This window comes from Branchiostoma belcheri, unplaced genomic scaffold (genome assembly GCF_001625305.1).
Source record: "Branchiostoma belcheri isolate BF01 breed outbred unplaced genomic scaffold, Haploidv18h27 scaffold52, whole genome shotgun sequence".
Lineage (NCBI taxonomy): Eukaryota > Metazoa > Chordata > Leptocardii > Amphioxiformes > Branchiostomatidae > Branchiostoma > Branchiostoma belcheri.
The window spans coordinates 1,651,072-1,664,525 of record NW_017804154.1 but is presented as its reverse complement, the minus strand read 5'-3'; the positions used below and the strand labels follow the sequence as shown (position 1 = coordinate 1,664,525).

At 38.9% G+C, this 13,454-nt stretch overlaps 1 protein-coding gene across 1 annotated transcript; it reads left to right on the top strand.

Annotated features, from left to right (window-relative positions):
- Window positions 1–8,679: 8,679 nt before the first annotated feature.
- Window positions 8,680–13,033, top strand: LOC109480674 (plectin-like). The gene is made up of 4 exons (XM_019782902.1): window positions 8,680–8,766; window positions 11,886–11,975; window positions 12,345–12,422; window positions 12,717–13,033. Exons 1-4 carry the CDS (start codon window positions 8,680–8,682, stop codon window positions 12,930–12,932), a joined length of 471 nt encoding a protein of 156 aa, XP_019638461.1. The 3' UTR covers window positions 12,933–13,033.
- Window positions 13,034–13,454: the final 421 nt, after the last annotated feature.

Below are 13,454 nucleotides of genomic sequence, written 5' to 3'. Positions count from 1 at the left end.
ATCTTATAAAGGTTGTTTGATGTCGACCTAATTCTTTTTCCACTTCTCTGAAGATTGTCTAAATTTCTGTGCCTTGAGGCTAGAAATTGGAGTAGAGTGTGGGACTTCAGAGAGGGTGACCTTGACAGCTGAGCTGCAGCAGGAATGACAGGAATACAAAGGTTGTTACTGTGCTCTCATTGCTTGGGTTTGAACTCTGACCCAGCTAGCCATTTCCCAAGGACATGGCCAGAAATGACGGAAATGTATCAAATATCTCAAGGTCATTTTGTGAAAATCTTTCCACTGCATGTTACTGTCAGTGTCAATATAAGTCCTTAACTGCATAGATCTTCAACAGTTGATATGGCTGTTTCAAGAAATTTTGGTAACATAACAGTAGTTATCCCAGAATGCATGTTGAATGCAATAGACAAAATGTACTACATTTTGCTTGTCATATGTTTGATATTTGCAAACTCTAAAGTCTATGGTAGGTAAGAGGAATTTGAATGAGCTTTTTGTGTGTAGTCTGTTGTCTGTAGTCTGTTTTCCATAGGGAAACACGTCAAAGTACTAGTAATGTCTATATCAAAATCAAATACATGAGCCATAGCACACCCCCAGTGCAATAATATAGCCACCTGTGCCGGGTACTTGAAAAAGCATCATGCTTCACCTGAGTTGAGGATGACAAAAGAAGAGAAGAGATATCATGCCACCATTTCCTTGTCCAGTAATCCGATAGATACTAGCAGAGCATTTTCATCACGTATCCCTCTTTTGTCATTTCTAAATATGTATCACTAGCAGCAGACTGATTGCATTTCGGATGTATTCCTCCCATTCTTCCGATATCTCTGCCATACCTGAAATCAATTACACCCAGAGCTTTGATAGAACCCCGATAGGCCATGAATTTTTGGATGATGAAACCCATCAGGCTGACCCACTCTGTGTTTACGGCTATATATGGCTGCCCATTTACTGAATACCAATTAGCGCAGGGTCCTAATGAGCATGTGATGGGAGACTGTCAGCATGTGATGGGAGGTTGTCAGCAAACAGATCGGTTCATGCTGCAGGTCTAATTGGCAATTCTGTTGACTAGCTGTCAGGTTGTTGAAGTGAATTGTGATACAACCATACCATTTTCTGCAAGCATCCAACCAGATTCTCTTACTACTTATCATAACCATACTGTACCATTTCATGTAGATAATTGTGATTGATGCAGTGATCTGCACTTGGCTTGTCTTAAATTGCTAACAGAGATTTATGTGAATATTCAATGCTATGCAGGCAGGTATTTGATGCTATCTATATAATATAGGTTCTAGTATATTACTGAAGAGTGCCTTGATGTTAGTGTATCAACTGCACATATGATCATGATGTAGATCACTCCACCATATATTACCAGTATTCTATTTTCATGTAGAACCATTGCATGATTGGATACAAGGTACATACAATGTATCTACTTCATGCATAATATTATATAACGTGTCTCCTTATTATTTACACCATGTAGCATGGATTACCGTAGTAGGTGTTACTGTATTACGAAGGATGTTGTACAAGGCAGGTATTTTTGTTGCAGACTCACTGGTGTGTATGTGGGGAAAAGTACAGGATGTTTGCACAATGGGGCTGAGGAAGCTACAGATCTCAGGTTCAGAGAATCCCTATAGCCGTGTGAACATCCTACATACCCACCACTTCCTAAATATACACAGCACATGTAATACCACAGCAGGAAGGTCAAGCTTAGACAATCTAGGTATTTTGAAAAAAGTAGAATCATAAAATTGCATACCATGTGTTCAGGATTTCAGTTTGACAATAGCCCTACTTAATATTTTATTTGATATTAATGTCATATACATGTACTTTCTGTTATATAAAAGTTCCATTTCTCCTTTGCATTGCCTCTCTGCAGATTTTACCTTTTGACTTGACTTACCTTTACCTTTTACTAGTCTAAAAGTAGAACATGCCTTATTTTTGAGGAATTGTTAGGTTTGAACATCATTAGGTACCTAACATAAAATGAAGCACGGTGGGAGGAGTACCTGTAATTTTGGTAATGATTATTTGTAAGCTCCTGCTGTTAGTTTGATCAGGAGCAGATGACAGATGTGGCAGACAGCTGGGAATGTGGATGTGGGGAGGGGGGTAGCAGAGATGGGGAGGGGATAGTCAGGGGTTGGGAACAGGCAGACTGAGACTGAGAGTACAGACTAGTAATGCTATGAACAGTTGGCAACAGTTTGTCAGACAGAGAGGATATGCAGTCATGGGTTTGAAACAAGATCTTTGAAGGTGACTTGTTTCAAAATAGATAGGATGGCTTCTTCCTGTTTGGTCTGAGCTAAGGTCAGATGTCTACTATAGGACAAGCCAGGGACAGGTCAAACCTGTAGTATCAGCGGTCTGCATGGCCAAACCAGTGTGATTTGACATCTTATCACTTATGTAAAGAATTCAGGAGAGGCAGTTTAGACTGTGACCTTTCGTATGGGTCTTGAATCGAAGTCCAATCTAAATAGCATAAAACTGACCAGTTCATAACTAGTTTTCTAACCCATTCAATATACACATATAGTGGATATAGTGCATCTACAATTTCACTATACAGCGTATGTCATCTTGAATCCTGAAATTGGTCATCTACCAAAATGCTTAAAAGTCAACTGTGACAAAACAGGGTTTCAGCTCCTACTGCCAGTGCCACAAAAATCGTAGCTCCTGGGAATTACATGTAGACTAAGTGATTTCATTATTTCAGACCCAGTGCAAACAGGCAAAGTAATATTAGATGTTTTACTTTCAACCCAACAATTTGTTGTACCTCAATTGTTTGGATTTGAAACAAGGATTTTTCTGTTTTTCTTGTCTTGGAGAAGGTAGGCAAACAAACAAGCTGTCACCTGATCTGCCTGTTTAGATACAGGTGAGAACAACTACAATGGCTGATGTCTCCAATTTTTACCTCCACTTGAAGAGGTATGGTAAAATGTAGGTCAGCAGTTAGAGGAGACAAAAAATTCAGAAGTGTCACATTTCCTCCTTAAAGGGGAATAGGCATGTTTTGGAATAATTGAGTTGCAGTTCTACCTTCTGTGACATAAACATGTTGACTGTCATGTTATTCAGCTCTGGCCTACCAATAGCTATGCATTTTTATGGATTTAGAAAGAAATTATGTCTGAGCAATTTTTGACATATGATGTAGTTCCTTTCAATTCTCAGGAATAGGATGGCAAAAGACCTGTCCTTGACGCGACTTGTCATCAGGACACACAGCATTGAAAATAGATCCAATGTCAAATATTTCAAACTTGCTGCCTCTGCCAGGGTTCCAGTGATTTATTGAATGGTGGAGACATGGAGGTTCCAGTTTTTGGACCCACTAAAAATAAGTCTACATTCTATATGCGTATGGCCCAAGATGGGTCATTGCCTGACCTTCACTTTGAATAAAATATTCAAAATGGCTGCCACTGGACTGATCATGCAAAGGCCAATAATTTGGCACAGAAAAGAAACAGAGTAGTCTGCATTTTTTAGGATGATGAAAATGTTGGTATGAAAAATGATGATGCATATTGTATCCAATTACTTGTAGACAGATGACTATTCAGTATTGTGATGCTGTATTTGCCTTTCCCACCATTTAACTGAGTTCAGTACCTACCTTCTGCATATAGAGCACCAAGCAGAAAGGAGTGCTCTGCTTTTGCCATGGCAACAAATTTTGCTTGCAGTTTGTTTTATTTTACGAAGCTGCCTAATTCCAAATCACGGTGGTGTGAGAAGACACTACTTCACTGTTCCAGGTTCAGCTTAGACATTATATTTTGTTAAAGTCACTTGGCAGTGTGTTTGGGAAACCTGGTTATCTATGGGTGAGCTTTTCCATACATTCTGACCTGGTTCCAAATTTCTGGCAGGAGAGCTGCTACCAGTACAAAGTATGTTGATTTTGCATTAAGCAGTGTGTGGTCTGTGTTGACAATGGCTGTGAATGGAGCCTTTGACACCGCTGAGAGAAGTGTGTACAGTAGACTCTTAAAGAACAGTGCACCTGCCCTAAATAAAAATGACGCACTGTTAAACTATGTCAAGTTCAATGTACACAAGTCAAAGTCAATGTACACAAGTTCACTTCCATTTATATTGGTGTCTATTCTCTAACACCCCCATGGTTAAAATGGCATCACTCTCGGGTCTTTGCTGTTTAGGTCAGGGTTATCAGATTTTTGGATCAGTCCATTCAGTAAAAAGTGGTGATTAGTGTAACTTATACTGGAGGAACTGATGGCTCAGTCTGGCAACAAATGCTGCTAGACTTTAGACTGTTTGAAGTGGAAAGTGTCTAAGAGGCTTGGAAAATGGGTGTTGGACAAAAGCCAGACTCCTCACACATTGTCACAGGAGTATGTTTGCAGTACAGCCATTATGCTGAACCTTGTACATGACTTTTGTTGAAATTGGCATAAATGTGTTAAGTCAGCTGTTCCTCACACATTAAAAGTATCTTATATAGGCACTCTATGTAGCATTTATGTTTTGTGTTCATAATATATGTACCTATAAATGGGTTTCAGTTGATGGGTCAAAGGTCAAATGGTGTCTGCTGACAGAGCCACCTGTTGATATGTTCCTATTATGCTTGATAGTACAATTTCTTTTACATGTCAGACAGATATCTAGGTTAGATACATGTATAAATGTACCTAGAATATCACAAATACATTGTTGACACCTGTCTTTCAGGAAAGTAAAAAAATGCATGAATATTTTCTGAAGTGAAAGTTGCAAAATAAACTCATCTTATACCTCAGTCATAGAATGCTTGCAATATGTAGTCTTTTGGGCTCAGTATGATATCATTGGAAGCATATTGGTCATATGTCTACTGACATACACCTGTACCAAAACAGCTTGCTTGTCTGCACTCCCATCAAGAGAAATTTGTGGTATCTTTCATCACTACTGACCATGACGGCACCTTTTTTACCCGCAGAAATGGACCGGACTGGTTTGATGGCGAAGCCTTGTTGTGAAACTGAACTCCATTATGTTAAGGCATGTACCTGGGTGGGGATGTGTGGTTACATTACACCTCAGAACAAACACTAGGACAGTGAGCAGGGGTGTCAGGCTTTCCACTCTGCTGTACTTCAAAGTGGCATGACATATCCGTATCAGGTTTTTGTTGAATCCTCCTTGTCCCATGAGGTAACATTACAGGAATTTTGAGAAAAAGCACACTCAAATAGTAGAGTATACAAGAGTTGTCATCTGTTAAATGTTTGTCAGTTGTTGTTTTCCTGTACTTGAGAACAGACCTGAATTATGAGTACATGTGCTACAAATAGTTGTGCCTGGCAAATCTGTATGCAGGAGGACTAGGTTTTGTTGTTTGGCAGATTTTGGACATGCCTGCCAAAATGGAAATCTATATAGACTATGGCTATAATTTCCTAGATTGGTCTGGGTGGGTTTGACGTACATGTGATATACATATTCAATACCATTTTTGCACTAATGGAGCTGGGGAGGGCAGCAGTCAAATTTCTCTTTGCTAAGGTAACATTCTTGGTGCCAAATACATTTTGGTTATTGGTAAATTATTGTAAACAAGTCTTTTCACATTTGTGATCACCTGTAAAAACAGGTGTCAACAGATATCACCTGTAAAACATCAGACTTATCTCACTGTCATTCTTCCACACCTGGGTGACAACACATGATTACCAACAGTTAACCTTTTGCCCTCAGTGTAATATGAAACTTTTAATCACAGATAGAGCAGTAAACTGTGTACATATAGCTGAGTTGTCTGGAAACCTCCTTGTCCTAAATTCTATCATAAAGTGTTATGGCATGTTTGAACTGTAGCAATAGAACTGAGATGTTTCAATCCAGTGTTGAGAAGTTGAACTATGCCCCAGTTTTTTTTGTACAATCTATCATCATTAGGTTGGTTAACCTGTTGGAAACAGGCTTTGAAAGGCTGATGGCTGTCTGTGTTTGTCTGGGCAAACAGAAGGGATATTGGCATGCCTGCAGTAATGTTTGTGGGCAAATAGGTGGGGCTGCTGCACACTTGTTAAGTCCACACGTTTCTGTGTCTGATTACAGAACATGCTGATGACTTTGTTACTGCCAATAGCCTAGGAATTTGTTGGTGTAGGTTAAAATATCTATGTGTAAGTAATTATGTCCTCTCTTTTACTTTCTGGCAGATTTTAAAACTAATTGGATTTTCTAATCCTGGTACTGTAGTTCAAGTTGAGTGTGTTTTTATAGTTGGTCAGGTTGTGTGATTGTACAAGATGTGCAAAACACTTGAAAACCGCATAAATTATATTGTACTGTGGACTGGGTTTTTGGTGTAAGCAGGTACTGAAAAAAGAGACCCCTTGTGAAGGAATGTCATACTGCAGTTATTTGGATTCGTTCATTCCAGTGTGAATTTGTGAAGGGTGGGCACTGGACAATCTCTTGTGCTTTCCCCTAATTGTCAGACATTCTGTAAGTAAATTATCAAAATGATGTATGCTATTATTACATAGTGTTGGTGTGAGAATTTGCAAGATTTCCTCAGCGTTCCTGTCTTGACTCCTCCAGTGAGCTTCCCTCCTGTGAAATCTGGGTCATGTTGATAATATCTTGGATATGGGAAGTATGGAGAGGATATGATAGATGACTCATACCATTGAGGAGAAGGCAGCTTCGTTTTATAGGAGTAAAAAATCCCCAAGGATGGTTTTCAGTCTTGATTTGTAATACATAATTTTTTATAAGGACATAATGTATAAGTTAGAACATTATGTCCAACATTAGCCTGAAGCGGCCTGTATTGCTTTCATACAAATCTCCCTTATCAGCATTCAGCAGGCATAATTGATCTTCTATCACTCGGCTCTCCTCTTATTAAACCCTCCCATGTGTGACAAAGCAGGGTAATGGTCCACGCTGGAAGCTTTTCAGTGCAAACACTGATTATTGTCAGAGACGTAAAACTTAAGTGTTTTCTTGGAATGAGTCCTAGAAATCATAGGAGTGTTAAATTGAGATTTGCGTCAGCAGGATTCAAAAACATGTTTATTCTGTACACGGAGTATAGTGTGTGTATATATAACATGTGTCGTAGATGATTAACTGTAACCAAAAACAGGTCGGTTTCAGTTGAAATGAAATATTCAAGTTACAATATTGCAATAAGACAAATTTTATCAGAAGTTCTTTTTCCAAACGTCATCAGCTACATATACCTTCCTATCAGGTTATTAGATTATTGAGTGCAGAAGGCAGAAATTTGAGCGTGGGGTATTGGCCCTCCATCCCTGGAGCCCAGTAAACACTGTTATAGCTCGGCTCACCAGACGTTTATAGGATATAATATTTCTCCATACACCGCTTGGAAACAACTGCTTCTCTGGGAATTCTTTCTCTGGGTCGTACTGTTACGTAACATGGTTGTGAATTCCTGGGGTGCGTTGGATGAGGATCCATGTATTGGGCATCGTCATGGCGACAGGATCATGGTCATCAGTTAAGGTTGTCCTTGAGAGGGTGGGGGCCATAGCAGGTGAGGGTCACTTTTAGGTGGATGTGTGGAAGAAAACGTCTTCTGTCCAGGAACAGAGAACACCTTCAAGACTGATGGCTCAATAGGACTGGATTCAGAAGATCAACTCTGAAGACCAGATACAACCGTAACATCTGCAGTTGCTGTCAGCAATGATAACCTGTTGGCCCCATCCCATGTTTGATCATGGCGATGTGAAGATTATGTGCATCATTACCAGTGTCGTGCTACGTACGTTCACAACCGTTGGTTCACGCAGTCTTCTCTAGTTGTTATACGAAATCTTCTCCAACGAAGAAGTGCCATTGCCATTCTCTGTTGACTGAATGAATAATTTACAGATGCCAGTTGATATAACTGAAGCTAATGACGGAGCTCTTGTTGTGTCGGATATGTGTACTTGTACCTTAGATGCCTGTGGAATGGAGTAGGGTAGGCACAAGATGTATGTAATGCTGATAGCAGGAGGATGGAACATAATCTATGGCCTATCATCTGTTTAGTGATATGAGTGGGCGGGAGGGACCTTTGTTAGTTCCTTGTCTGTCTGGAAGTCTAGGTTTCATGCCTGGTTCACATTTCCCCTGCAGACACCCCTCCCCACATGTTAGTAGTACACCCTTCACTGCCATATGTCACCATTATGCTGGAACTGAGCAAACATTTGTCACAAATGTGGGGCCGGGTTTACTGCACAAGGCTGTACTGTGGGGCCCATGCATGTGTTTGTCCCTCTAAGTGGTACATCTGTGGATATTATTGTTACCTGAAGATAGCAGATTGACTAGTGGATTTGGGAATGTCAACTGCTGGACCAATACTACTATTTTTTGATGCAGACTTGGAAACAAGCTTTTCTTGTTGTGATTACTTGGAGTCGGACATTGTTTAGACTAGACTAGAACATCTTGACAGTTTTATTTATGGGATAAATCACTGTCTATTGACAGGCTAAGTGCTTCTCTACTGAAAACGTATGGAAAATGCAAACTGTTCAAGCCTTCATGAGTCTTAAAACTTTAAGAAAAGGTACCTTCAGGAGAAGTGAAAGTTGTTAGAAGAAAGTGAAAAGCCGTGAGAGCTGCATGTGGAAGATGGTGTGGACACCTGTTGTGCTACGAGGGAAATACAAACTGGTGCATCACTCTTACTATCTGCTGCCTTGCCTCTTCAACAAATGGGTAAGATAGGTCTTATTCTATAATATTCATCAGCTGTTGATCTGAGCCCCTTGCAATGGTACTGTACTGCAGCAGTAGAAGCTATTTTATAAGCTGAATGAATTACCCTCGTGTAGATTTAGTTGTACATTGTAACTCTTCTGAAACTGTGGTACTTTACTAATAAGTCAAAACAGTGTGTTTTACTGATTCATTTTTGCTTCATTCTTACTAAAGACTGTTATTTGTTTTCGCCTCCCAATCTGATGAAACTATCTTGGTGACATTTAGCCCTAAGGAGAGTCAATATTGATTTTTAAGGTGTTGACTCCTAAAGGTCTTGACCTGCATTCCTGTCTATTGGTTACCAGGATATGTGCCTCATATACATTACAAGGACCATTAGAATAGAAGCATGCAAAGAAATGCTTTAGGGGGAATAAGCCTAAATTTCAGACATCTTATCAATATCCTACACCAGATGGTACAAACTTCAAATCTAGAAGAATATCTGTTCTATAACTTGTCTGTGGTCCTTACCACATGTAGTAGCCTTTATTGCTGATACAAATGTATCCATACTTCTTTATAATCTGTCAGTTTCTTACACTGTATAGCATGCTATGAAAGTTAGTTGTTTCCCTAAAATTGGCCAGAGTGCTTCCTAAAATATCAAAGCAACAGGAAAGCAGTTCAATTTATTAGCTTGTTACATAATCAGGGTCATGTTTACACATGTAGGTCAGCCTTTGTGTGGAGGTCTAAGTCAATGTTCACAAGATATAACACACCTGGTGGAACCTACATGTGGGTGTGTGCTTAACATGGGCGTGGTCACATCAAATAACGCTTACATATCACTTTTTACACATGATGGGTTACTTTTATTATGTAGATAGATGCATTGGTACATTTGTATATGATTTTATTATTAATTTGTACGCAGATATACATGTGCCGTTTCAGGGACCTACATGTATAGTAACTGTTAGATATAGGATAGAAACATTTGGGGCCTCTATAAGGTATGAATGGATGCCATCCCCAGATGTCCCTCAGATATATGACCAATGACTTACGTGTATAACTAGAAGCCATTATTCACAATCATGAAAGCACATAATCTATCCACTTTTCAACATTCTTTGCTTTGTATGCTTTGATGGATGGCTCTTTCATGTACAACTTACAAGTTTTCCCTACTCAAGCCCTGCTATTAAGTCAAGCATCATGGCTTTACTTCTGCTGACCACAAAGCAATATTGTGAGGCAGTATTGATTATTCTGATGAAAATACATCCAGAAATAAACCTGTATTGAAATTGAGACTTATGTTAGGTTGACCTGAGCTGGGGTCAGTGTTTGCTAATGTTGCAGGGAGGTGTTTTTTATTGTCCTACCTAACCAACACTTTAAGATAGGCTTTTTATTATAGGTGTAAAATGTTTTGATATAGCCGGTGCATTATTCACATCTTATGGGAAAAGTATGTTGATATGCTCAACACTATCATTAGAAAAAATTATTCATAATCACAATCTGACACAAACTGACAAAGGTCTAAGTGTTGAAGGGGGGCAGTAACATCTTTGTTTTAGGCTAGTGCTGTGACAGGAATTGGAATTGATGTTAGTGATGCTATTTCTTCTAAATATCTCTCTACAATTCTGTCCTTCAAACTTTGATAACAATTGACTCATCCAATTTTCTATATGAATGATGAATCTCTGTCATGATTAACAATGATTCCAGTCTGATTAACCTGATTAACTCCCTTCTCTGTTACTCCCTCTGATGCAGCACTGGAGAAGAGAGGTATGTTATTTCTCAATAACCACCTTTTTTGTCACCTTTACCTTTTAAATTACCTCTTCTATCTTGGTTACCAGGGGCAACCACTGCTTTCCAGTAAAATTTCTATCAAAGTAACACTTACAAGGTTCTTGTTGTAAGTCTGAAGATGATATGATCACAGACCCTTGCGACAGTTCCACAAAAATAATTGTGGAACAAACATGTGTATCATGTGTATTATTTGATTGTTGTAATTGTTGTGATTTGTATTGATTATTGTGATACCCTGCATCAATTCAGCCGTATAAAGGCTGCGACTGCACGGGTACTGTTTGGACAATAAAAACCATTTATTATTATAAGGAAAGCAGTGGTATTGCCTCTGGTATAAGTACATATACACGTACGTGTAGGTTCTCTCCCTACTGCTTCCTTTTCTGTGGATCTTTTACTTTCATTTTGTCTCAGTCCATCTTTTTACTTTTTATGTAGAAAAGATGTCTTTGTTCTATAACTCAGAATCAAAACAAGGTACAATGTGTTAAGATTTTGACTACCAAAAATACATTTTGTTTTCTAAAATCAAAACATCACTGCAATCCTACAAAAATGTTTGTAATCATTTACGAAAAAAACATCTTGAACACCCAAAGTATGTTATTTGTATAGTTTAATTTGTTTCATTTGACTTTCTGACAGAAGGTACAGTATTTTCTTTAACTGCACCAATTCAGACATCTTTTCTGCTATTCTCTCTACTTCTCTGTACTTCTATTCCTTCTCCTGTCCTTACTTTCTTCTCTTCTCTGTCTAACCCTGTAATGCCCCGCCATGTTGCCCCCATCAGAGGCGTGGCGCCTCCATTCGCTCCGGCGATTTGTTCGTCAGACGAACCTGGCCGCGAGCCTCCCCTCGTCTCGCGGTCAAGCACTTTTACTTTCATACTTTCTTTGCTTACAACAGACATTGTCTTATTGTTTTACTTGTCTTTGTATGTCTTTTAAAAACTGCAGATTATTGTGAATGGCTTAAAAATGTGTGCTAGAAATGCATACAACACTGCTCTATTGTGCAATGTAGTTTAAATGCTATTTTTGTGTGTAATGACTCAGACCTGCAATGATAAGCTTTTGCAGTTATAGTGCTGTTATTTTGCAACTATGCTATAGTATAGTATAGCTTTAGATTTTAGTATTGGTCTGAAAGTGAAGTGTGCTGCAAATATGAGTTCATTCTGTAGGCCAAATTTTTTGTTGGATTGTCGGTTGGATGTCCTGTTTTCATGTCTTGGAAAAGGACTTAAGTAGACCTGTACTAACTGATGGTTTGTACATTTGTTTGTGTAGGTGCGGAGGCATGTGGAAGACTTGTACATGGACCTGCGGGATGGCCACAACCTCATCTCTCTCCTGGAGGTGCTGTCAGGAGAGACTCTGGTAGGGGGCGCTGTTGTAGCTTTACTCTTGTGAACAAAGTTCAGAGCCTCCAGACTAATAAGATTTTGTAGCTTCTTGCATGTAGCAGATTTAGTGTGTATTTAGTATTTACAAGGCGACATTTAATAACAATGTACTGCTGAAGTGATGTGATTGTCTTTTATCTCTATCTCTGATGTCAAGGGGAGCGTTTTTCATGAAAAGAAAAATGCAGCTTTTATATATAGTAGATTGCAGTGCATGACAATGTACATGTGTATGTAGCTTGTAAGATGGAATGAAAGAGGATGTTGTTGATTGCCCACTCTGGATATATTATAATGGAACGACTGTAATTTGTAATTTTAACACTTGATTTTTCCCTCCTAGCCCAGAGAAAAAGGCCACATGCGTTTCCACCGACTACAGAACTGTCAAATAGCACTGGACTTCCTCAAGTATAAGCATGTGAGTAACCATGTCTTATACAAATAAAAAAACTCCTGAAAACATCCATCTATCACATCACAATCATATTTTGGCTGACTAATGTATAATCTTTTTACTTTTGTTTTGCAGTGAAGTTTATGAAATTTGTTCCTTTCCGGCAGATTTTATAGCCGTATATAATGCTGTCAAGTTTCCAGATGTGAAGAAAGACTTCATAAAGTATGATTTCAAGGAATCAAAGGCCTTTTAGATAGAGCTTTTTACATTTGATGTTAGGTGTTAAGAATCTGACTGGAGATTCATACTTTGTAGATCAAACTGGTGAACATCAGGAACATCGACATCGCAGATGGCAACCCCAAGCTGACCCTCGGCCTCATTTGGACCATCATCCTCCACTTTCAGGTCAGAGGTCACATAAATATGATTATATGGAGAAGTCACATCAAAGGTCACACATACATTTTGTGTCAGGTCAGGTCAGAGTGCACAGGGGCATTTCTTTGGTCCTGGAATGTAAGGTCATAGGTCATGCACTCACATCTGCTGAAACTTGAAAGGGATTCTTGCTTTACACAATTACTGACACATCCACACAACAACAGTCATGTCAAAGAAAGGCACATAATTACAGGATTTGAATGCATATCATTGGAGCTGTCATATTGTATACTCTACCATCGCATGAATATAGGCTTTCTGAAGCACCCCCATCTGTTTCTAGACCAATTATGGTGCATAAATGGTCTGTCGGGAGATGAAAATTGTTGTTTGTTTCCTGAATGTACATGAATAATTTAGAACAAAGGTATGCTTGACTTGGGCTTCATCCAGAATCAGTTTAACTTTTGCAATGTATGACAGATCAGTAGTTTGGCTTGATTTGATATTTTGAAAGTTCTGTATACATGTATATGTGAATATGCAAATGTACCAACAAAGTAAGATTTTGACTTTAAACTGTATGGTTCAAAGTCAAAGAGGCTTAACTTTATTCCCAAGCTGTTGCCATTTAAGCACAAGTAGAAGAACCTGAAGACCATCCACAAA

Bases quoted from the DNA above. Each gene is read 5' to 3' on its own strand.
- LOC109480674 (XM_019782902.1), top strand. From the start codon at position 8,680: ATGGTGTGGACACCTGTTGTGCTACGAGGGAAATACAAACTGGTGCAT. The intron at 8,767-11,885 runs GTAAGATAGGTC...TTGTTTGTGTAG, and splicing joins CTTGCCTCTTCAACAAATGG to GTGCGGAGGCATGTGGAAGA. The intron at 11,976-12,344 runs GTAGGGGGCGCT...TTTCCCTCCTAG, and splicing joins TGCTGTCAGGAGAGACTCTG to CCCAGAGAAAAAGGCCACAT.